This window comes from Zingiber officinale, chromosome 9A (genome assembly GCF_018446385.1).
Source record: "Zingiber officinale cultivar Zhangliang chromosome 9A, Zo_v1.1, whole genome shotgun sequence".
NCBI classification, from domain to species: Eukaryota; Viridiplantae; Streptophyta; class Magnoliopsida; order Zingiberales; family Zingiberaceae; genus Zingiber; species Zingiber officinale.
Window position 1 is genome coordinate 64,405,469 of NC_056002.1, and position 27,105 is coordinate 64,432,573.

The window sequence follows — 27,105 nt, forward strand, 5'->3', positions numbered from 1 at the left end:
AATTTGAATTGGATCACTTGTTGTTAGCATGGGTTCCATTAAAATCCCTTGAAACCAGATTCCCTCACAAATGCACAATGTTAGAGCTCAAAATTCTGCCTCAGCGTTACTTCGAGCAACAACTGTTTGCTTTTTACTATGCCAAGTGACCAAATTTTCCCAAACGAGCGTACAATATCCCGAAGTAGACCTTCGGTCAATAGGTGAACCTGTCCGGTCAACATTAGTGTAAACCTCCAAGGTTTGTTTGTCAGTCTTTCTAAACATGAGTCAATTTCCTAGGTCCCTTTTAGATATCTCAATATTTGAATTACAACATCCATGTGATCAACTGAAGGATTTCCTAAAAATTGACTAACGTAACTCCCATCAAAACTTATATATGGATGATTATGAGTGTTAGGTAGATAAGTTTGCCTACCAATTATTGATATCGTCCTTTATCAGCTTCCATCTCATCCGTTTGAGAACTTAACTTGGTATAAGGATCCATAGATATATCAACTGGCTTACATCCACTCAACCCAGTTTTTTATAGTAGGTCAAGAACATACTTTCTTTGAGACATAAAGATCTTTTTGTGACTTCTAGCAACCTCCATTCTCAAGAAGTATTTGAGTTGTCTCATATCCTTGATTTCAATCTCCTTAGATAGGAGTGACTTGTGCCTTTGGATTTCTGGTTCATAGTCTCATGTGAGGATAATATCATCGACATATATAGTTAGTACTAGATTTTCGCACGTGGAAAATGTTTCACAAATAGCATGCGATTAGCTTAAGACAGAGAGTAGCCATCTCTTTTAAGGACTGTAGGAAATCTATCAAACCAAGCTCTGGTGATTGTTTGAGCTCATACAAAGCACTCCTTAGTTTGCAGACTTTTCCTTTTGTATTATCTGTCTCACATCCTATAAGGACATCCATGTAAAATTCTTCCACAAGATCTCCGTTTAAAAGGGGGTTCTTCACATCTAGCTGAATCAAGGGTCAATCCAAGTTAGCAGCAATAGACAATAATACCTAGATGGTATTGAGTTTTGCAACCAGTGCAAAGGTATCCTAATAGTCAATCCCATAAGACTGGGTGTAACCTTTTGCCACCAGTCAAGCCTTATATCTATTTATGCTTCCATCTGGGTTCTACTTTACTGAAAAAATCCACTTACACCTCACAGTTCTTTTTCCTTGAAGTAGCCTAGATAGTGTCTAAGCCCTATTCTTTTCCAGGGTTATGTATTCTTCTAGGATTGTCTTGCGTCATTCAAGAACTTTTAGAACTTCATACACAAAACTAGGAAAATTGATTTTGTCAAGTGATGTCACAAATGCTTGGTACCTTGGAGATAAACATGAATAGGAGACATAGTTGTGCATCGAATGAAGAGTACAAGATCTAGTACCTTTTATGTATGTAATAGGCTGGTCCAATGTGGGATTTGTCTGTGGAAGTGGTTCCATAGATCACCGCTACTTTTCAGGTTCAACTTGGCCTCGAGTTGACTCATGAAACGACTTAGTTTCATGCAAAGACACAAGATGTTTTCTCCTTACATCGACTCTCACTGTGTCATGGGAAGGTGGCGTGTTTTTTTGTGGATTTGAGATAGGTGGCACATGTGATTGTGATGATGATGGAGAGAAAGGAGGTGATGGAGGGTTGAGTAATGATGATGGTAAGATTGGGAAGGACTAAGTTACGGGAATCCCAATCCCAATATTGTAATCAATTTTGTTCCTCCCAATATGTTGGGTGACATGAGAGAAGCAATTATAACCCTTTTTATTCGTTGAATATCCCGAGAAAATGCACTTAAGTATGCGTGAATCAAACTTTCTCCGATATTTGAGAGTGGATGTGAACAAATGCAATATATCCAAAGAGTTTGAGAGGGATGTTGGAGACAAGTCTGAGTGCAAGATACAAGTTTTGTAGAACTTGAAATGGAGTGTTGAACTTAAAAACCTCCCCCGGAGCAGGCTACCTTAAGTATATGACGATTTTTTTTGTTCTAATTATACCATTTTGTTGGGGTGTATCAACACATGAACTTTGTTGAACTATGCCATTGGATTGGAGATAAGGGCTAAGGCTAGAATTAAAGAAGTCTTTGGCATTATATGTTTTGAGAATCTATATGTCAACCTAGAACTCGGTCTTGATCATGACATGAAAATTCTGAAAGATTTGTGTGTTCTCAGAATTTTCTTTCATAAGAAAAGTCCAACACAACCTTGTGTGATTATCAACGAAAAGTAAGAATCATCTAGGGCCAATAAGACATGGATTTTTGAATGGTCCCTAAATGCCCCCATGAATTAGAGAGAAAGGTTGTATTGGTTGATATTGAAGGGGTGCATAACTGTTTAGTATGTTTAACATACTGGCATACATCACACCGAAAGAAATCAAGACTTTTATTGATAATTAATGAAGGGAAAAGATGTTTGTACATGAAATTTGGATGTCCTAAAACTATGGATTGACTAACAGTTGAACTCAACAAACTAGCTAGATGTAGAAGAGGTTTCAAGAAGGTAAAGTCATGCACGAGTTTAGCACTATCAATCATCTTTCCAGTGCTCAAGTCTTGAAAAACACACAATCACAAAAGAACTTAGTTTCACCATTAAGGTCTCAGTTGAGCCTACCAACCGACACAAGATTACAAGCAAGTCCAAGCACATAAAGCACAGCATTGAGATTGACATTGCTAGAAATTTTAACTGTCCCGTTCCGACCAGTTTGATACAGGTGTCATTTGCTATACGCACCATTAGATGTTTGTCACATAATGTAAATGTTGAGAATAAAATGATCCAAGGGGAGGACTTGCTTGTGTGCATTGTCATAGGATTGCTCGTTGACGAGTTGAAATTTGAACTCTTAAACAAATTGCGAAATAACTTTTGGAGCATATCCAACTGCTCTTTGGAGAAAGGAGGACTCACATATTTTGAATTTTCAACAGATCCATGATGAGCCTCTCGACTAGGAGGCTTCCAATCGAATGACTTTCCATGGAGTTGTAAGCATTATTCTTTGAGATGGTCTGACTTTCGGAAGTGATCTCACCAAGGCCTATTCTTCCATGGTCGACTATCACATGCATATCGAGGCTCACTGGCGCTGTTGTTTGTAGATTGACTTCAAGCTACTAATGCATTGGAATTAGTAGAGGAGTCCTTGCCTAGATTCGGGACCTCTGAGATGTAGGATTGTCCCATCATTATTTGCTTGAGACTCTCCTTTCGGTGCACTTCTACAAATGCTTCCCTAAGGCTAGGTAGCAGCTTGATGCTGAGAATTCTGCCCCGCACTTCGTCAAGTGACTTATCGAGCCCATTTAAGAACTTCAAGACACGCTTTCTCTCCACAATCTTCCATAGTAATTTCTGTCCTCTGTGCAGTTCCATTAGGGAGTTTCAAACATGTCTAGTTGTTGCCAATACCGATTAAGTGAGTTGTAGTAAGCTGTCATTATGGACTTCCCTTGTTGGAGACCTTGCATAGTGCTTTCCACATGAAATAACTCTATAGTGCTGTCATGGCTTGAGTAGGTTTTTGGGACAGCCTCCCAAATTGGCAAAGGAACATAGCAAAAAATTTCCGCTAATCTCCTCCTCTATCAAGTTGATCAGCCTCCAAATGCGGTGCTCTAGAATTTTAGAATTTGGTTCTAGAATAAAGTAGTTAGATAGTCATCTTTGCCCATTCCACTTACGAACATTATCATGGATTCGGACAATTGAAGATAATTGTCACCATTAAATTTGTGAGTGGTGATGGGAAGGAGACGGCCTTCTCGAGATGGGATGACGCGGGAAATGCCAGAGGAAGTTCCTGTCGTGTCTTGCATTGAAAAATCAGAGTCGGCCATGATCCTATCACACCTAGAAGTCGATTGCTCTATTTGTTGTCGATGGCATCGGAATGGAGGTCGACGTTGTTGCTAAGAACCAACAATCGTGTGACTTCGTCTTATGATCGGAGGAAGAACCAACTGCTAGGGTTTCTGCGGCTAGGGTTTTTTCGGCTAGGGTTTCTTCTCTAATATCATGTAGTTTGACAAAAAAAAAATACTATGTCTCATTGATAGGATATCCTCCTTATATACAAAGATAAATAACTTAAAATTAGAGATGTGATAAGTATGAGTTAATTATAATCCATCTAGGAAATAAATTGCAAAATAAATCCCTACAAAATAGGGATAAAATAACAAGTTGCCTAGTTTGAATTTCAACATTTTTAATCCTTACAAATGGTACAAGAGTTGACTCACAGCTAATTAATCCTTTAAAATAGAGTCAACTCTTGTACCATTTGTACAACAACAACAAGGCTTCCTTGTTGTTGTTGTACAAATGGTACAAGAGTTGACTCTATTTTAAAGGATTAATTAGCTGTGAGTGATGGTCCGCATCTATCACTTACCTTTGGAATATAGTAAATTTTAACATTTGGAAGGTAAAAATTGGATTACTTTTTAAACACTAATTTTGAGGTGTGAATGGTGATGGTTGAAAACTTTAAAGCTCCAAAAGATAAGAAAGGAAAATCCTAAAGAAATAAAAGTGGACAAGTGAACACATTGAAAGGTTGGAAGTCAATGAGAGGGCTAAAGATACTATAAATGGTGAATTTCCCAATAAAGTTTTGAATAAGATTAGAGTGCTTGAATGAAAAGGATGTTTAGAACAAGCTGGCCGACCTCCATGAAAAACAATTGCAAACACAAGAAGCTCAAAATGTTGAATTGATTGAAGACAAGAAATAGCAAGAATTACAAGTTAAAGAGGTCCAAGTTTATGAATCCAAGGAGCCACTAGTCGAGGGAGAAGATAGTGAGAATCATGACTTAATTGTGGATAACATGAAAAATAGTGAAGAGAGACCGTCTTCATTTTTAAATCCTTGGATTGTGAGCCTTGAACAACTTCAAGCGATGAATTCACACGAAGATCAAATGAGGAAAAATCAAGCCTTACAACCTCAAATGACAAAGATGATTATAAAGAAAAATGCTCATGATTAACATCTTTTAATTTTACAATCTAAAGGCTTGGTTTGAAAATTTTAGTTGAACAATTATTCGGTTTAGAAGACAAGGCACATAGAAAATCATTGAGAATTCTTCACCTCATCTTATTTACAATTAGAGTGGTTACATAGTTTCTCAAGGTTCTATGTTACCATCATTTGGACAGCCTACCTTTAAAATGCTATAACAAAAAGACTTTTATTTTAGTATCAAGGTCATTTGTCGTTAATCCAATGTTCCATGAGAGTGCAAAGTACCTAGTGATTGACTATCACTTATGCAAATGAAATTGCTACCTTGTCAACTGACCAAATTTGCAAGGACTCCAACAATCCAATATCTGTAACAACTCAAATCTGTAATATTCTTGAACTAGCTTAATAAGGATTGTTAGGGGCCTAATTGTAAATAATTCATATTATAGGATGTAAATTGTGAAGTTAAAATAGTAGATAATAAGTATAGGTAAAGGGGACTACCTAATTAACAAGAACCCTAATTTTCCCAATAATAATCCCCAATGGTCCTTGAACCAAAATCATTGAACACACCAATGTGAGAATCAATAGCAACAATGTTTATCCAAGTAGCAAAATCCTAATACAACAACAACCAAGTCTTATCCCACTAGATAGGGTTGACTATATGAATCCTTCTACATCATTAGGTTCTATCCCCTAATATATCATCATCTATATTTAAATAAATTTTATCTTGTTTTATTATTGCTAACCAAGTTCTTTTCCCTTCCTCGTTTGATGTGTATATTTGTCATAATTTCACATCGCGAGTATTTATTAATCGTCTAAGTACATATACATACTATCTTAAACGTATTTCTCGAAGTTTCCCTCAATAGATGCAACCTGACTTTCTGAGGTTGAGGTTGCATCAATTAAGGGAAAACTCTAAGAGAGTAAAATGAACCACACTTTCTCTTTAATACTCTCATTTCTGTAATTCTCATATTATGATCATGTGCTCGAGTCATAGCCCAACATTCAACTCCATATAATATAGCAAATCTAACCGTCGTTTTATACTTTATGATCACATAAAACACTCAATGCTCTCAATTCTTCCATCCTTTTGCAAAATGAACCTAAATACTTATAACTCTCAGTTTGAGACAGCTCGTTATCTCTTATCTTAACAATTATCTCATTACGTCTAATATTGCTAAACTTAAATTCCATATATCCTGTCTTTATTCTACTAAGCCTAAACCTTTTGCTTTTTCCCACCAAGATTCAAGTTTAACATTTACTTCTTCACATGTATCATCTAACAAAACAATATCATTTGCAAACAATATGCACCACGATACTGTATCTTGGATGTGTTCAATGAGTTTGCCCATGATTAGTGTAAAACAGTGTTTTAAACCATGTAGCATTGGTTCATAGCATTTTTGTCTTGTCATCGCGTAGCGTAAATAGCGAAGCGTATAACGCACGCTTTTTTGTGCACATCAATTTTTAAATTTTAAAAAATAAAACATACTTATATAAGTAAAATAAAAATAATATAACCTAAAATTAATCATAATAATTTATTACATGTCAAAATATCCAAGAACAACAATTTAAAAAGTCTTATAATTAACACAACATAACTTGAAAATAATCAGTATTATCCAACTCTATATCACTATCATCATCAATAGTATCTATAGTTGGAAAATTCCCACTATCAAAAGTTGTTGGAATTACTCCATAATTTTCAGCATCAAGATAATTATCTTCCACATCAACAAGACTCAACCTTGTTTATTTGTCTTTGCTTCCAACTATTATATAAGAGTTACTACATTTAAGAATCAATTATAGGTGAAGTAGATATAAGTAAATAATTTGCATATGCTTACATGAATTTTCAACAACTTTTTTTTTTTGAATTCGTAGGAGGAACTTTAACTATATCCTCAACATCTTCGACTCACTTATCTGAGTCGAAAAGACTTTCAAAGATAGCCGACGACACACTCACAATAGGATCACTTTCAAATAATTCATCATCTTCAAGCTATTTAGTAGTTATGGGGAGCATGAGACCTTCTTTCTCAGTTATCCATTTATAATCCGAATCAATTTCATCAACTACAATGGAATCAATCTTGTCTCTCCTCCTAATACTTCTCTCCCTAAGCTTGAAGTTATATTTCACAAACATCAATGCATTCAACTTCGCATGTTCAAGCCTATTTCTCTTTTTGTATGAATCTAATATTACAAAGAAAAAAACATATATAAAAAAATTAAACAATGATATGAAAATTATAAAAAAATTAAAATTCAAGCAGAGTTAGAAACTTAGAATATTCACCAATTCAAAAGTGCTCCAATTTTTTTCACATCCCAAAGTACTACAAGCAGCGTATGAAATGCCATTTCGTGCCGCCCGGCACGGGCGGTTTTTACCGTTCCGCCGGCCGGCCGAAACCGGCACGGGAGGCGTCCCCGTCTCGGCAGCGCCGGAGCAGACGCGGGACGCCTCCGGTGGCGTCCCGCGACGCCTTCGGCACCAAAGGCGTCGCCGAAAGCTTCCGGCGACCCTGCCGGCGTCTCCGGACGCTTTCGGCGCCACCGGAGGCGTCCGGCGACGCTTCCGGCGCCGCCGGACACCGCCCGCGGGATCGCCCGCGATGATCGCGGGCGATCTCGCGTAAGCGCGATTTTTTTTTCTTTTTTAAATATTTATTTATTTTATTTTATTAATTAAATTAAACAATTCCTAAGGAGGACATGGTTATTTTGAAGAGGCTTTTATAAACCCTAATTAAATTATCCTAATAAAATATATAAAAAATATATTTAAAATTAAAATAAATTTAATAAATTTTATTAATTAATATTCTGAAAAAAAAATAATATTGTAAATTTAATTTAAAATTTTTTAAAAATATAATAATTCTTATTTATATTCTAATATTTTCTTTATTATTTTAAATTTCATTTAAATTTAAAAAAAAATTAAAAAATTCTAAATTTTTTTTAAAAATTCTAATTTTTTTTAAAAAGAATTCTAATAAATTATATTTATATTCTGATATTTTTAAATTTTTTTTACTTGATATTTTTTTGCTATTTAAAATATATTATTTAATTAATAATTAATTAAATGAATAAATAGTTAATTTATATAATTATTATTAATATAAAGTAATATCTTGTATTATTATTATTATTATACTTCCATTTTAATTTAAATTATTGATATATCAATTCTATTTAAATAAAACTATTTTTAATTATTTTTCTAACAATATTAAATTATTCAATAATTGAGAACTTATAATAAATCAATATACAACTTATTTTTATATACACCATAAACATATTTATCTTATAATTACTATAGATAAATAAAAAAATACCGAAACTGTATCGGCACAGTACGATACGATACCGAAACCGTATCGTTCCGGTCTGAGACCGAAACTTCGGCACGAGTCGAAATTTTAAACCTTGACTACAAGTGATACCAAGCACTCGAATTGCAAACGTAGTAATCTCCGATGTCTTACTTCCAAAACGTTCCCACCACGAGGCTAATAACATAAAAAAAATTATGAGAATGTATATATAATTTTAAAATACGAATGCTAGTATAATTTTACAAGAACGGTTACAAGAAATAAATTTTACCCGGAGTCCATAACATTCTTGTTTGTTTTGCTATTGGAGTTCCAAATTCTCCTTCAACTTTGTTATACAAGTCAAATTGGATGTCCTCTTTAAGACGATCAAAAGACAACATCTTAACCATGCAAGCATATAATCCATCTCTAACTGCATCACAATCAGAAAACCTTTCTTCATAATGCAATTATGAGTTCAAATAGCACCCGGCCGCATGTACAGGATGATGAAGTTGTGGAGTCCATCATGAATTAATTTTTTTCCAAATGCGCTTGTATTTTCTATCAACTCCTCTACAATTAAATTTTATTGTCTCTATTATCTTATCTATAAGTTCATAAATATATCCCATGACCGATCTCTCCTCTGAATCAACTTCCCTTAACACACTTACAAGAGGAACAACACTCTTAACACAAAATACAACATGTGGCCAAAAGTTGAGATCATTAGCAACAATTCTCTTCATAACCTCCCCCTGAGTTGTTTGAGATAGTGGTGAACAAACCCAATCTTCAGAAGCAAACATTGAATAAGTGGTCTTTTAACCTTATACATACTCTGAAGAGTCAGAAATGAAGTAGCAAAGTGAGTAATAGCAAGACGAAGAATTTCTTTACAATTTGTATACTTTCTCATCAAAGAAAGTATAGTCTCATAACCATAAAGGAACTTCAAAACCATCTTAGCATGCTCAATTGTATCAAAAAAAATCTTCAACTTTGCAATATCCTGCAACATTAAATCAATGCTCAATTTCGTGTCTAGTCTTCATAACTTTTTTCCTCGTCTTAATGCAATTCGAAGCATTATCCGTGACAATTTGAATCACATTTTCCTCTCCCACCTCATCAACAACATCATCGAGATATTTAAAGATCAATATCCCATTTTTAATAGAAGCTGATGCATCAATAGATTTCAAAAAGTGTCGGCGAGACTAGTGACCAAAAAATTGATCAAACTTCTATTCTTTCCATCCGTCCAACCATTGGACATAATAGTGCATCCATATTTTTTCCATGTCTTTTTATGCTCCTCATTTATTAGATTGATGTCATCAACCTCAGCCTTAAGTATCCAAGTTCTTAACTCTTCCATTGAAGGAGGCTTGAACCCTCTTCCATATTCCGCAATACCCTCAACCATAGGCAACCAATAAGGATCATTCATAACATTAAATTGAAATGCGGCAGAATAAATAAAACGACCAACTCTGCATTTCACATCAACAAGCAAATCTTTTTTGTACGCCGAATTTAGAGTTGTTTGTCTAGGTTCCAAACTAACAAACCCATGAAGAGTACCTTTACCTTTTGATTCATCACTACCAGAACATCCAATTGAATTTTTCCTTACACTTCCAACTTTTGATGATTGCGTACTCATACTCCGAGGACCCTCACCAATCTCTCGTAACAATTCGATTTGTCTGCTTTTAGATGCTCTAATTTTGTCAAGTGATTCTTTAATTTCTTGCTTAATATCATCCGGAACACTAACACAAGGTGCAACCTCTTTATGAGTTTGAGTTAAATGTTCCTTTAAGTGAGTAATCCGTCCATTCGATATACGATGACAAAATTTGCACCAAACAGATTTTTCCCCCACCGTTTGATAACAATACTTCCAACTAATATCTTTTTTATCTTTTTTGGACAAATTCGTAGACATTGCAAATTCCAAATATACAATCAAAATCCTAAAAAAAACAAAAAAAATTAAATCAAAGCAAATAATTAATTAATTAGAAAAAAAATCAGAATCAATCCCGGGCATCTAGATTAATTCTAGATCGATCCATGGCATTAGAAATCACAATTGCTTTTTCTCATTCGGGAAATGAAAAACGAAAAGGAAAAACCAAACGAAGAAAACTGAAAAGGAAGGAGAAAACCTATCCTCCAATCGCCATCCCTCATTGCTGCTCGCTGCTCGCCGGTCGGCGGTCGGCGATCGCCGGTCGTCAGTCGTCAGTCGCCAGTCGCCTCTGCCCTACCTTCTCGAAGGTCACGATTCCACTCATCTCTGCCTCCTCGCCTTTACTCTAACTATTTTGTAATCAACTATAGCGCCCATTATAGACCGCTAGGTCACGATAACGCACGCTATGTGTACTATCGATTCTATTATCCCAAATAACGTGGGATAATCGGGACAATCGCTAATCAGCGAACACTCTACAGCGTTCGCTGATCGTAGCGCGCAATAGCGCGCTCTTCATCGCTATTGAAAACACTAGTGTAAAAATATACGGACTTAAAGTTGATCCTTGATGTAACTTTATTTTTATGGGGAATGTTTTAATTAATCCGCTTGAAGTCTTCACTCTTATCGTTATATCCTCATACATATCTTTAACTACGCTAACACTTTTTTTTTTTTAAATTCTCCGAACTCTATCATAAGCTTTTTCTAGGTTACCATGTGTAGATCGTATTTTGTTCCCTATATTTTTCAATTAGTTGCCTGGAAAGATGTATAGCTTCCATTGTCGACCTTAAGTATGAATCCAAATTGATTTTCGGTCACCGTGATCTCCTTCCTTAGTCTTTTTTTCTATTATTCTTTCCTATTGTTTTATTGTTTGACTCATTAATTTAATACCCATATAGTTTGCACAATTTTGTATCTCTCTTTTGTTCTTATATAAGAGAACTAGAGTACTTATCCTCCATCAATCAAATATTTTTTATTTTTAATATCAAATTAAATAACTTTGTAAGTCATTCAATACCTTGTTTTCAAAATCCTAATAGTGTACCAAAATCACATCAATGCTTAGTTAATGCATTTGGTTTGTGTTAAAACATACAAGGTTAACAACAAATCTACACCAAGATCTCATAATATTTTACCTCAAAAGGAGAAACCCTACCAACTTCCTACGAGGATGATCCCAGTCTTTCAGGTCCTTGGATTAGTGTGTATCTAGCATTAGAACTTAGATCTCTATGGCTAGCATGTTAAGAAATGAACCATTGGGCTCTAACATTCTCTCTATCCAAACAACATACAACCTCGCCCAAAACAAATGACTGAATCCTACAACATCAAACTCATGGTGTACCAATAACCATTCAACTAGCCCTAATATTATCACAAGCATATTTCCAAGACCCAAAAGGAAGCCAAGATGTAAGACATATCAGAGTAAAGGAATTATGTGTGTTGGGTTGCAATAGTTATAAACAAAACTTTTTGGGTAGAACCCAATAATAAAACCATGAGGGTTTATGTCCAAAGTGAACAATATCATATCATTGTAGAGATATCTTAATTCTTTTCGTCCTAACAATGTGTGTTTACTCAACAAGTATTATCAAACAAAATGTAAGAACACCATAATGTTGATCATAAAGTTTACATTCACTTATACCCATACCCATCAGAGAATCAGATATCCTCTATTAAGGGTGAGAACAAAAGTCTGGTTAAATTGAATTAACCAACCTAACCTACCAAATTTAAAAATTCGATTAAGTTATTTCGAGTAATTCGATTCGATTTCGATTTTAAAATTCTAAATTTGATTAAAATGAATAAACAAAAATTTAACACCACCAGAGTAGTGTTGATTTTCAAATATCATAACCAAAATGGCGCCTTATATATATTATTTAATCATGTACTTAGACGACCAATAAATACTCTAATTAGGCAATGTGAAATAAACATGCACATCAAATGAGGAAGACCAAAAAAGACTTGGGTAGCAACAATAAAATAAGATAAAATTAATTTAATTATAGATGATGATATAGTAGGAGATAGAGTCCAATGGCGTAAAAGGATCCATATAGCCGACCCCACCTAGTGGGATAAGGCTTAGTTGTTGTTGTAGTATTCGGATCGGGTATGGATAGGATTCTACTAGACCCACCTCCATACCTGAATAGCCATACCAATTTATATCATTATTTAATCGGGTTTAAAAAATCCCTTCATACCCTCCTCCATTCGGGTCGGATATCGGATCCTCCATCGGGTTTAGAGAAAATTGTCATCCCTAATACTGATGTTATCTCATTTGATATCAGAATCGAGAAGACCAAGGTTGATTGACAAAAAACATATATGCAATAATTATCCTAGAGAGCATATGTCAAATCAGTAGGCGGCGAACTAGAAGATGTATAGAGTTGGCACCCTAGGTGTGGCCTTCCTTCTTCACAGCGCATGAGCACGTGAGTTGGGAATACTAGCAAAAGGGGAAGGGGTCGAAGTGGAGTTCATCTTATAGATTTTTTTTCTCTTTTTTAAGGTAAATACTAATTACCTTAAAAAATAAATAATTATGGTTTAAGTTTATTTAAATTATGTAATAATTAACTTACAAGTCCTAACCATATATCGATAAGTTATAAATAGTCATTATATTATAATATTAATTGTAATTTCTAAATTTATATTTATTAAGCAAATTATCAGTAAAATATTAATTGGTAATATATTTTCATTTTAATTCTTTAAGATTAACTTCAGTTTAATGTCAATATCAATTTTTAAATTAAAAAGCTACAATTAATTAGGGTTTATGTTCATGTTATAATTATCGTCAATACTACTAAGTTAAAATGTTAATTATGTGTTATAAGTCACAATTTTATATTACTTAGGCTATAAAGTCATAAGTAAATCTAAAATGGCAATTAAATTGTGTGTTTTTTTAGGCTATACAAAGTCAGCATTGTTTGTATTTAATTAAGTGAAAATAAAATTATAAATAAGATTTTATATCTATATGAATTGTGGTAAATCTTAAATTTAAGTTAACAAGTATTAAATACTTTACAGTTAAATGTAGTAAATCAATAAATAATCATAATTACATTTAAGTAAATATATAATAAATACAACAACAACCAAACCTTATCTCACATGGTGGAATTGTCTAAAATAACTATATAACAGATAGTTAGATATTCTTTTCATTATTTTAGATGTTTATTACACGATTTCAAATCTCATACCGTACTAGACGAACATTCGAAATCTATCGTTTTAATAAATAACCAAAACACATACTACTCAATACCAAGAGAATGTCTCTTGTATTATTATATCAATCATATCGACGAGTATCATTTCATATTAATATTCAACACCCTTTCATATGTTAAAATTTAAATAATGTTATTTCCTTTTTATAGTTTATCCTCATACAAGATAATGTCAAAATCATAGCATTATAAATAGAAATAAATCATTGAATTTAATTTTTTTTTCATTCTTTTCTTCATTTATTTCCTCCTTCCACCTCCAATTTACCACTGCATTAGACATCAGAATGTCAACATGATACCGAAACAATATCGTTCTAGTTAAACATAGACACGACTCAAGTTTTCAAACCTTAGTGTATAATATATTTAACTCTTTTCATCAAAATTTAAGCCTGTCTATTGACTTTATTAGAATTTTTGAAATAAATAAAGTCTAGGGAAAGAGGATTAAATGTGCGCCACTAAATTAAATTCATGGCATGCTTGGAAGCATGCCAAGCAAACTCAATTGCGCAAAACTTTGCCCATAGCATTCATCTTCAAAATGGGGCTGCCCTACCTTCTTTTTCTAAGGATGATCCCACCTCATCGACCCTTGTTCACGGATGCACTTGGTGTTGATTTCACTTCAAGGAGATGCCATACCATAGTAAGTCCAATCTTGACCAGTACCATACACAAAATTCACATCAAATTTAATTTCTTCTATGAAGAAGACTCTACTTATGAATTATGAAGCAGAAAATTGTTATCATATTAATAGGGCTCTTCCTAATAAGGTATTAGTATATAAACTCCTAACAGAAAAGTTACTCTACCATGTCAATGTGATTCTCACATAATTTTTGCCTAATTATATGTACAGAAGGAATGAGGTTTGGTGAATAAATATTTAAAAGTTACACTAGTTATTGATAAAAGTTAATGGAGCAAGAAAACAACATTTGCATTCTCTTATCTCATTCATATTTTATCCATTTTAGTCTTTTGAACTTAATAATTACTGTTAACAATGGTATTTTTGGATGGTAAGGGTGAAACACACCTAACAACAAATTGATGGGTTCAACCACCAGTAAACCAAGAACAATTTTCCCGAGAACAAATTAGACTTTAATTAAAAGAACATCGAAATATACAGTAGATATAATCTAATGGTTTAAAAATTTTCTTTGATGCAGACCATGTTAATAAAAATAGAAGTACAGAGATGAACAAAAAACTGTTGTATCTTTACTGGTATATGTTGTCTAATGTTGCTAAGCCTCTTGAAATCAATAAGCATTTTCTATTTTCTCAAAGATAAAAATGACTCTAAAGTTTGGTATTATGCTAAACCTATTGAATCAACAATCATTTTATATTTTCGCAAAACAGTTGACTCTGTAAATTTTAGTATTGTACCTCACCAAGTGTAACAGGCTTTCCAGGAGTGGATGGATAGAAAGTAAGTGCAACAATGCGTGTTAGAAAGTCTAATTCTCCTTCCAATTCTTCAAAATCAAACAAAAAAGGAAGATAGGAACCTTCTTGGGAAGGTGAGTTCTTTCCAGTGACTGATAAATCCTCCGAATTAACTTTTCCAATTAATGGTATCAACAAGTTAGTTGCAACTGCACATTGGGGGATGCATGCACCCTGCAGAATATAACCAAAAGTAAACAGCTTTGAAAGTAAACCAAACTATTTAACTTTCCCAAGAGAATAAAAAGGCATGAAATGAATTAGCAAAGAAAAAAAATCTGGAAAGAAACAAGCAATATCCTAAAGTGTAATCATGTCAATTATCTACATAATTCACAAATGTCAAGTAATAGTATACGTCTGGAATATGGAGTCATATTTCAGAAGTTGAAAAAAGCATGGAAAAAGATGATAAATGAATCCAAAAATAAAACACAATAAAAGATAGAAAAATGAAAACAGTTTATGCTCAATTCCTTATGTGAGCATCAAACCAGAGCTATCTATGATCTTACAAAATGAGAAAACCAAATAATATAAACCAAAACGCAAGTCAAATTCAGATTCAATGTGACATTGTGATGATTATTTAGAGGTTAATTTGGGTATCGAGTTATATAAGGGTAAATCATAGTCATTTTGGGTAACCGAACCAGAGTGTAGATATTGCTTTAGGAGTTTCTAGGTTCAATTTTATGCTAATTTGAAGCGTGATAGGCTACTTCATGGTAACACAATGGGAGAACAATCGATGCCTCAATAGAGAGAGAACCAAATTTTATTAACACTGAAGATCAATTAAAACAAAGATTAGGCCTTATAATGAGGCACAAGTCCCTGTTTTGAATCTCAAGTTGTCTCAATTGACATGAGCAAAATTTTACAACCCACCCACCAACCGGCAAGTGAGAAACTCCCAACACCTCTATACTCTAGCAAATGAGTTCTTTGAGGCCTCCCCTTTGTCATGATCTTTCCACCTTCATCCCAAACTCAATTCAAGACTTCCACCTTTGTCGCAAGCTCAGCTCAAGCTTTTGCCTTCAACGAGAGCTACAATTACTAAAATGATACTCTGGTTACTCTTCATTTGATACATATCTTTAAAATGATATGTGGGGATTAATTGGGGATAAAAATGATAGTTTGGTTAGTCTTCATTTGATACATATCTTTAAATTTTTTACCTTCCAAATTACATGTTTAGTTGTATCTTTTAGTATATGGTTAAACTAGCGCAATATCTATTAAAAAATGGCTTGTGTTAATCCCTCAACCCAACTAGTAATTGAGAATGGTAGAGTTAAAAGTAATATGTGAACCCACAGTGGAAAGACTTAAAATAATGACTATTATAATATTAAAATAAATACTAAAAAGTGAAAAGTAGTATTGAATGCTTCCAAAGATTCCCTTAATTGTAGGGATCATTGATTTAGATTAGCTTAATTATAGGAATTAAGATTGATTGTAATTAATGATTGATAGGTATACCATAATTACAGGATTCTTTTTCCTTTCTTATGTATATAAATACCTACCTGTAAGCAGATTATTTTATGTGAAATGTGTTGGAACCCAAGGTTGTTTTTATGTGATCAACAAGTTAAGTTAGGTTCTGTGGTGTTTTAACCTTGTGTCTAAGTGTGCAGGAGCTTAAGAGCACAGGGAGTCGAGCAAAAGACGCAGCTAGCGAGAAGGACGGCACAGGATAGAGTCGACAGACTCGGTGCGTCTGAGGTATGAGGTGCTGCGGAAGAGTACGCGGGCGGAGAAGAAGACGCGCGGCGTTTCCGAGAGACGAGAAGCCGAAGCGGAAGGTTGCTCGGGAAGTCCGAAATTGGGTTCAAGTGAGCCTTATTTCGGTTAGCTGAAATCACCCAAACGAGCGGAGCTGGAGCGGAAGACCCGAGCCGAGGCAAGCAGCACCGGAGCAGAGGGCCCGGACCAAAAGCCAACTTTGTTGACTATAGTGGTCTGGGCGCCCGGAGCCATTCCGGGCTCCCGGAATTGAGTTTTGATCGGATCGTGGTTAAACGCGATCCGTTGCAAAGGGGATAAAATTTTATCCATTCCCAGGCGCCTGGAACCTTTCCAGGCGCCCCGAACAAGGCTATAAATACAGCCTTGGTCCAGAAGCTTTCAAATCAATTCAAGAATTGTGTACTCAACACTTGTGCGCTTACTTTTAGTAGTTTAGCTTCTATTTGTTTGTACGTCATTACTGTAATAGGCTTCTCCCCTGAAGGAGATTCTAGTGCGACTCATTCCTTGGATTAACAACCTCCCCGGTTGAAACCAAGTAAAAATCCCTTTACCTCTTCTTTCAGTTTTATTTGTTTACTTTATTTATGCAAGTGTTATTTTAAAAGTTCGAGAAGGATAGTTTTCCTTTTTGCAGGCTATTCAACCCCCTTTCCAGTCGGCCAACACGGTCTAACAAGTGGTATCAGAGCCAAGACACTTCAAGAAAACTAACCACCGAATGAAACACCGAATTAATGGCTGCACCAAGCATCCATCCGCCAAAATTCAAAGGGGAATTTGCTAGCTAGAAAAAGCGAATGCAGGTATTTTTTAAAACTAATTTCGATTTATTATTAATAATGGAGTTCAGTTTTACAGCACCAGAAGGTAAAAAAAAATACCAGTAGACGAAAAAGGAGCAGGTCAACTACGTGGCAAAGGCAAAGCAGAATTTCATCTGCTGAGCGTCCTTCCGCCACAAGAAGTCAACCGGATCGGCAGCTACGAGTCAGTAAAGAAACTGTGGGAAAAGTTCCTTGAGCTGCATGAAGGGACGTCCGAAGCCAAGCTCGTAAGACGGGATTTATTTCGCAACCAGCTCACCAAAGGCGATTTGAAGAAGACAAAACAGTTGCACATCTGCACTTAAGAATTAAAGAAATCATCACCGGACTTTCGAATCTCGGAGAAAAGGTAAGTAACCGAGATTCGCTAAGATACGCACTCAATTCTTTTCCTAGAAATTCAAAATGGGCATCACTAGTAGATGTGTTTTATATTTCTAAGGATTTAGAAACTATTTCATTAGAGGAATTATTTTCCACATTTAAAGTGCATGAATCAAGATGTGTAGGTACAAAGGAGCCCAAACACAACATTGCCCTCAAAGCATCAAGAAACGAACCTGAGTCAGAGTCTTCTCTCGACAACGAAGAAATGGTTATGATGGTAAAACGTTTTAAGAAACTCTGTAAATCTAGAAAAACTAACCATCCGCAGAGTAGAAAGAAAAGGACGATCTGATGCTACCACTGCAACGAAGAAGGGCACGTTAAGGACAACTGCACCAAGCTAAGGAACAAGGGCAGGGACAAAGGAAAGAAGTCGGTCCAAAAACACAAGATCTTAAAGGTGACGTGGGACGATATGTCATCCGAATCGGAAGTCGAGACTTTCTTCGGACTTACACTAATGGTAAGTCATCAAGACGAGGACTACGATTCAAGCTCGTCCAAAATGAGCATCGAGAGCATCGATGAAGGGGTATCTATAAATGTAAGGCCTAAAAATTTGACCCTATCTCAGATGAAAAGATTTGTGCATATGCATATGGCAAATACTCACCCCTGAAGTCTATAATTGATGCTGAATTACACGTAGTAATGAACAACCTTAATAGTTTCAAAATTTACTATTTAGACAAAGGGGAGCTGATCATTCGGACAGACTGCCAGGCGATCATAAGTTTCTTCAACAAATCAGCCCAAAACAAGCCTTCTAGAGTCCGTTGGGTTTCTTTTACGGACTTTATAATAGGACTTGGCATTGACGTCCAGTTTCAGCACATCAATGGGAAAAACAACTTATTAGCTGACGCATTATCTCAACTTGTTTGTTCTTTAATTGCAAGACAATGGCAGAGCAAGGAGAAAGTTCAAATACAAATACAAGAAACACTATAGCAACTCAAAGACAAGCCAAACCAGAAGGTGATGACGAGTTTAGCAAGAGTTATCCACCATATTCTACCTACTGCCAACTCGCCAACGACACCTATGGAAGCATCTTCCTCAAAGAGCATCACGACAAACGCAGGAAATGTCTGACATTGAAAGAAAGGCTATCAATCAACTTTTTATCGCACTCAGGGAAGTGGAACTCATCATCTAAACCAAAGAATTTGATTTCACACACCATGCCCATAATGAAGGACGAGATATAGACTGGCACCAACAATTACAAGCAATCAAAAATGCCAGAAAGAAACTATGGGAAAATTCTCTTAGCCTCAGAGAAACTACACGACAAATACTAAAGCACCCACCATGATGCAAAAGCCGTAAATAGTTTTAATAAAGCACTTTATTCAAAGGACTGAACCCCGGGGAGCCGTCCATCTGTCTAAAGGAATAAAGGTTTAGTAATAGGCTAGATGTATAGTGGGGAATAAAGGAATCAGTGTAATGAATGACGATGGGGCCCATAAGCGCACCCGATTCATACACTTGGTTCTATATAAACCCCCGATGTCTTGTTGCAGGACATCAAGTGCATAACACTACAAGTCGTACTTCAAGTCTCAAATCCTTGTAAGTGTGCGAGTCTTTTATTTCAAGTCTCAAATTGAGTCTGTATAGTCTTTTGCTAATTCTAAGTACTTATCTCTTTTGAGCTTTGAAATTTTATATTATCCACGCTTATTTTGTCGGAAGAAAGCAGCAGTTCAGGGGGAGACTCGAATAACGAGATCGATAAAGTAAGTTAGGTACGATCTCTTCCTCCGACAAATTATTTAAATTTGTTAAATTATTAACTAAAGATTGCTGTAAATTTGAAAAAGAAATTTAAAATTTAAAAATAATTTTAGCTAAGTCTTGTCCATTAGAAGAGTTAGACACATTAAAAGTAGAAAATGAAAATTTGAAAAGACAAGTAAATAACTTGAAAAATCATGCATTTTCAAATAAAACAAATTTTAGAAAATTCAATAATTTAAATTGGTATTTTAGAAATCATAAAGGACAGATTAGAAATATTTCAAAGAAATACGTGCCTAAGAAATTCTTAATTAATCCAACTGGCTGGAACCTATATTGGGTTCCAAAGTCATGACTAATTTAAAATTAGACTTAGCGCTTTCAACGAGAAAAATTAAACATTAAATTTCTTTATGAGGCTTTGTCTAAGAAAGTGGTTGTTGCTCCAATAACCAAGAAGGCCTAGTGCCTCGCCACTGCCTGGAAGTCAAAATATTGAAATGAAATGTTTAATTAACTTTCTGATAAAGCATTAAAATTAGATAAATACTTTAAAAAGCTTTTTTTACATTATGAAAATCTCTCAAAAAATATTTTTTTTAAATTTGACTAAGGGTAGAATTTTTCTCTGAACTTAAAAATAATTTTTTGCAAAATTCTCTAACTTAGAATTTTGTTTTAGTTAGAATTATTAACTTAGAAATTTTTTCAAAAGTTTTCAAAATTATTCCCTTAGAGTTTTCTTGGAACCTGTTTTTTTTGTGATCAAAGGGAGAGAAGGAAAAATATAAATCTAAGAGGAAGTAGACTACAATTTTTTAATTTTTTCTATCTTTTTGCAATTTATTGTAATATTAGTTATTTCATTTTTTTGTCTATTTACCCTATCTTAACTTAGATTGCTCATATAAAAAAGGGGGAGATTGTTGGAACCCCAAAGTTGTTTTGATGTGATCAACAAGTTAGGTCCTGTGGTGTTTTAACATTGTGTCTAAGTGTGCAGAAGCTTAGGAGCACAGGGAGTCGAGCAAAAAACGCAGCTAGCGAGAAAGACAGCACGGGAGAGAGCCGACGGGCTCCGTGCGTCTGAGGTACGAGGTGCTGCGGAAGAGTACGCGGGCGAACGAGAAGGAGACGTACGGCGTTTCCAAGGGACGAGAAGCCGGAGCGGAAGGTTGCTCGAGAAGGGCGAAATTGGGTTCGGATGAGCCTTATTTCGGTTGGCTGAAATCACCCAAGCTAGCGGAGCCAGAGTGGAAGACCCGGACCGAGGCGAGCAGCACCGGAGCAGAGGGCCCGGACCAAAAGTCAACTTTGTTGACTATAGTGGTCCGGGCGCCCGGAATTGAGTTTTGACTGGATCGCGGTTAAACGCGATCCGTTGCGAAGGGGATAAAATTTTATCCCTTCCCAAGCACCTCGAACCTTTCCAGGTGCCCCGAACAAGGCTATAAATACAGCCTTGGTCCAGAAGCTTTCAAATCAATTCAAAAATTGTGTACTCAACACTTATGCGCTTACTTTTAGTAGTTTAGATTCTATTTGTTTGTACGTTATTACTGTAAGAGACTTCTCCACCTGAAGGAGATTCTAGTGCGACTCATTCCTTAGATTAACAACCTCTCCGGTTGTAACCAAGTAAAAATCCTTTTGCCTCTTCTTTCAATTTTATTTGTTTACTTTATTTATGCAAGTGTTATTTTAAAAGTTCGAGAAGGGTAGTTTTCTTTTGTGGAGGCTATTCAACCCCCCTTCTAACCGGCCAACGCGGTCTAACAAAATGGATTATCTCTTTCTCTCTATATGGTATCAGAGCAGGTTCTCCTTATCTGACCTAATTTTTTTTGCTGCCACTACTGTTGCGCCTCTTGCTACTACCACCACTGTCTATTGTTGTTGTCGCCGCCTTCTGCTGTTGCCGCCAGATCAACACTGCTACCTCCTGCTGCCACCTCCGGTTGCTCCTGCCCTATTGTTGTCGCCTCATGTTACTACAACCAGGATCTCACGTACTGTTAGATCGCTGAAGGAGAGGATCAACCAGCATTGTCCTAATCTGCTACTACTTAGGTTCTGCCTCTGATTTCCTCTTGCGATGAAGCCTTCAGATTCTAAAACTAATTTGACTATCACTATTAAATTGAATGGAACCAACTATCTCTGGTGTGAACTATTAATGGGATCTTACAAGATAAAGCAACATATTTTGTCCAGCCCTCCTAACCCTAAAGATCTAAAATATTCAGATTGGATTTCAAACGTCTGTTTTGTTATGGCTTGCCTTCTCAGCAACATGGAGTCTGTGAGCACTAATGTTATATTCGTGGAAACTACCAAGGAGATGTGGGATGCCTCACGGGTCATGTATTCGAATAACAAGAACATTTGTCGTGTTTTCGAATTATATGAAAAACTCTTCGCTCTTCACCCGGATGGTCAATTTGTTAGTAATTATTTTCTACTTTTAAGGGAGTTGCCGAGGAAATTCTGTTATACCATCCTCTCTCTTGTGACACACATTCAAAAGAATCAATGGGAGGAATTCTTGGTTGCAAAGTTCCTATCCGGTTTGGATTCTACTCTACTACTAGTTCAAGATAATCTGTTAGCAAGTGATAACATTCCCACGTTATCAAATGCTCTGTCTCGGGTTCTTCATGTGACCACGGGTCGTCGCAACATCAATTTTTCACATCTTCTGACACTTTGGCTATGGCTGCTCGTGGTCATAGGTTCTTTTAGGGTCGTTGTAGTAGTCGTGATCATGGTCATGGAAGTAGTCATTCATGTGTTCACTGTAGTCGTTCCAACCATATCTCTGAGAAGTGTTGGACGAAGTTTTGTAAACCTGATTGGGCTAATAATGCATCTACCGAACTATCAACTCCATCACCAGACACGGGTGGTCATGTAATTATGAGAAATTATTTCACTCTTCTACTAGCATTCCCTTTGCCACTGCTGCCTCATCCTCTCCAAGTGTGTTTGTTGTGTCTTGTGATAAGTCTTGGAAGTTGGATTCTGGTGTGTCTGCTCATATTACTGGAAACAAGTTTATTTTCTCTTCCTCTTTTATTTTCTCATCTTTATTTCCTGTCCCTCAATGACACCTATTCTCTGATTACGGGACGAGGTATTGTCAGACCCACTATAAATATCACTCTTGATAATATTCTCTTTGTATCTAAATTTCTTGTTAATTTACTATCCATAAGCCAGCTAATAAAAGCTCACAATTGTGATGTATCTTTTTATTCTTCCTATTGTATTTTTTTGGACCTGCACACGAAGAGGATGATTGGTGGAGGACATGAGAGTGATGGTCTATACTATCTGAATTCGGTTACACCTGCAAAGACCCAGGCACTCTCAACAACTGTCTCCTTATTAATGGCATTGTCTAGGTCACCTATCTTCTTATGCTCTCAAAAGTTTAGTTCACATTCCATCTACTGATTTCCAATTGAGTTTGACAAACACCATCGTACTTCTTTTCCTTCTAAAGTTGATAAACGTAATTCTTTTGCATTTGAACTTGTTCATTGTGATGTTTGGGGACCTAGTAGAATTGAGTCTTGAGTAGGTTTTCAGTATTTTTATAATTTGTTGATTATTATTCTCACATGACTTGGTTATATTTACTCAAAAATAGGAGTCAGGAACGGTTCCTGAGATGTTAATATCATTTTATAATGAAATCAAAACTCAATATTCGGTTGCCTTGCACATTCTTCGTACTGATAATGCACTTGAGTTCAACAGTGTTTACATTCTGTGATTCTTATGGCATAATTATCTTGTTCATACACTTCCTAACAAAATAGAGTTGTTGAACGCAGACACCGTTATATTTTAGACGTAGCTCGTACTCTTCTTTGTCACATGCATGTTCCTAAGTTTTTGTAGGGTGATGCTGTTCTCACAGCTTGTTTTCTTATAAATAAGATGTTATCTATGGTGTTACTTGGCGATATCCCCTTCTCTTGTCTTCATCCTCTCCTCGCTCTATTACATGCATCCTGCTTGGATATTCTCACACACAAAAAGGATATTGTCTTGACCCACTCACAAAACGTAGTTACACCTGTGTTGATGTTATGCTTTTTAAGTCCCACCCATGCCCCCCCCCCCTTCTATCAGTCACATAATACATTAGCATCTCGTCAATTACCGATCCCACCATCCATGTCTCCCACTACAGATGCTCCATCTCCTAGACCATTGCAGGTGTACATGAGGCGTGCTCGGCCAGAACTAGATTCAAGTCCCTCACCTCCTCTTCATGTAGATGTAGCTCCTGATACTCCTCACCCCTCCGATATTGATATACCTATTACTCTTCGTAAAGGTATTCAGTCTTGCACTACTCATCCTTTGTCTAATCATATCGCGTTTGATTACCTTGGTCTTGAGTTTTGTGCTTATGTTGTTTCTTTATCATCTACAGAAGTTCCAACTTCCTACTTTGAGGCTTATCAACACTCGGTTTAGGGAACAGCAATGGATGAGAAAATATTTGCCTTATCTCTCATGGTACTTGGGAGCTAGTGGTTGCACCACCTGTTGTTAATATTGTTATCTATCATTGGGAATTTACTCTGAAATTTAAAGCTGACGATACTATTGATCGGTATAAAGCTCGTCTAGTGGCCAAAGGATTTACCCAGACTTGTGTTGATTACTTTGAGGCATTCTCTCTTGCTCACATGAATTCTAATAGAATTCTATTCTCCTTGGTTGTTAATCAATCTTCGTCAATGTATTAGCTAGATGTGAAGAATGCTTTTCTTTATGGCGATTTGCATGAGACCGTGTTAATAGAGCAACCTCCCGGATATGTTTCTAGGGGGAGAATGCTACTATGGTTTGTTGACTTGAAAAGGCTATTTATGGCCTTAAACAATGTCCCAAAATCTAGTTTGATAAATTTAGTAATATAATAAATGTTGTTAACTTCAAATAGTGCAAATCGAATCATTCTGTATTTGTATAACATAGCACGAATAAGATTATAGTTCTTATTGTTTATGTTGATGACATCCTAATATCCGACAGTGATATAGGTGGGATGGACAAAACTAAGAAGTATTTGCAGCAACACTTTGTGACGAGGGATATGGGATGTCCTAAGTATTTCTTAAGAATTAAAATTGCTCACACCAAATCTAGGGTTTCATTATGCCAACGGAAGTATGTTACAGATTTACTCAAAGAAGCTGAATTGCTTGGAACGAAGTCGGCTAATACGCCTATAGACATCAATTCAAGTGTTTGGGATGATACTGAAGAGTTCTTTAAGGATAAGGCAAAATATAGACGGCTTATTGGAAAACTCATATACTTAATAGTTACGAGATCTAACATTTCCTTTCCAATTAGAATAGTCAGTCGTTTATGGATAAACCGAAGCAAGTTCACTGGGATGCCATTATCAAGATTCTTACATACATTAAGAAATCTCTAGGAAAAGTGTTGTCATTTAAGAGAAATGGGGACCTAAAGATCGAAGTTTATTCTAATGTCGACTATGCTAGATCTAAGACCGACAGACGGTCCACTTAATATTACACTTATATAGGGGAAATATAGTAACATGGCGAAGTAAGAAACAAACTGTTATTGCTAGGACGACTGCCGAAGTTGAGTATGGAGTCGTGGCTCACACTGTAACCGAGATGTTATGGCTAAAGAATTTGCTTGAAGAATTAGGGTTCACCTATAATGAACACTGCCAATGTAATGTGATAACCAAGTAGCTATTCACATTGCAAGTAACCCAGTTTTTCATGACTAAACACATTGAGATTGATTGTCACTTTATTCGCAAGTGTGTAATGAGTCATAAAATTGTCACTCCATTCACATCATCATCCAACCAAGTTGTCGATGTGTTCATTAAAGTATTAAGAGGAAAACAGTTTTCAAAACTTTGTGACAAGCTAAATATGATTGACATATATGCTCCAGCTTAAGGGGGAGTGTAGAATACTTCCAAAGATTCCCTTAATGTAGGGATCAAGATTGATTTAGATTAGCTTGATTATAGGAATTAAAATTGCTTGTAATTAATAATTGATAGGCATACCATAATTATAGGATCTCTTTCCCTCCTTTATATAAATACCTACATGTAAGCAGATTATTTTATTTGAAATGGATTCTATTTCTTTTTTAAAAGTATAAACCAACATTTTATAAGAGCACCTAACTACTAAAAGAGACTTGGTAGTGTGGTTTATCCGAGTCTATATTTATTTTTGTAGCTGAGGGTTTGCAACAACTAAATCTCTATCTCACTAAGTAGAGTTGACGATCTTTTTACGTCATTGGACTTAATTCCCTACTATAACATCATCTATATCGTTGTTAATGAAGTCTTCTTTAGTGTCCCTCTTCCTCAATTAACGTGTATATTTGTCATGGTCGAAACTAGGGCATTTCTTGGTCGCTTAAATAGAAGTCCATATCATCTTAAACACAAGTTTTCCTCGTTAAGTGCAATCTCGACTTTCTCTCTAATATTCTCATTTCTTATACTATCTATCTTCACATGTCTGCACATTCAACATCTTTATCTACTCTCATCTTATGCTTGTGTGCTCAATTTATAACCCGACATTCAGCTCCATATAATATAGTTAGTCTAATCGTCATTTTGAAAAAACTTTCCTTTGAGCTTTAGAGACATCTTAGGAACACAAAGAACACACCCTCCCCAATTTCAACCATTCCTTCTTGTATCCTATGTAAAATCTATATCAACCCCTCCATCCTTTTGCAAAAGCGATCATAAATACTTAAAGAACACGATTACAGATAACTCGTCAATCTCGTAACTTAACAATTGTCTTGCTAAGTCTAATACTATCAATTTAAATTTTATGTATTCTATCTTTACTCTACTAAGCCTAAAAACTTTTACTTCCATTATTTCCCTCCACAATTCGAACTTAGAATTTACTCCTTCATAGGTTTCATCAACCAAAACAATGCCATCTGCAAACAACGTATACTGTATTCGGGGAGTTCATCCATGTTTAGTAAAAAGATAAGGACTTAGAGTTATCCTTGATGTAATCTTAATTGTATCTAAATATGCTACGTTAACACTTTTCTTTTCTACAATTCTTCACATAATTTTCCCTGAGATTCTATCATAATAAATATCATATGTAAATCTTACTTCTTTTATCATATGTCTAACTTCTATCGTCGTCCTTTCAAAC

The 27,105-nt window shown here is 35.5% G+C and overlaps 1 protein-coding gene across 1 annotated transcript in view; it reads right to left on the reverse strand.

Moving 5' to 3' along the window:
• Positions 1–27,105, reverse strand: part of LOC122019238 (probable phosphoinositide phosphatase SAC9) — a 90,728-nt gene that overhangs the window by 15,693 nt on the left and 47,930 nt on the right. The window contains exon 7 of the mRNA XM_042576725.1: positions 15,096–15,329. Within this exon, the coding sequence (XP_042432659.1) occupies positions 15,096–15,329 (234 nt within the window). The remainder of the gene's footprint in view (positions 1–15,095; positions 15,330–27,105) is intronic.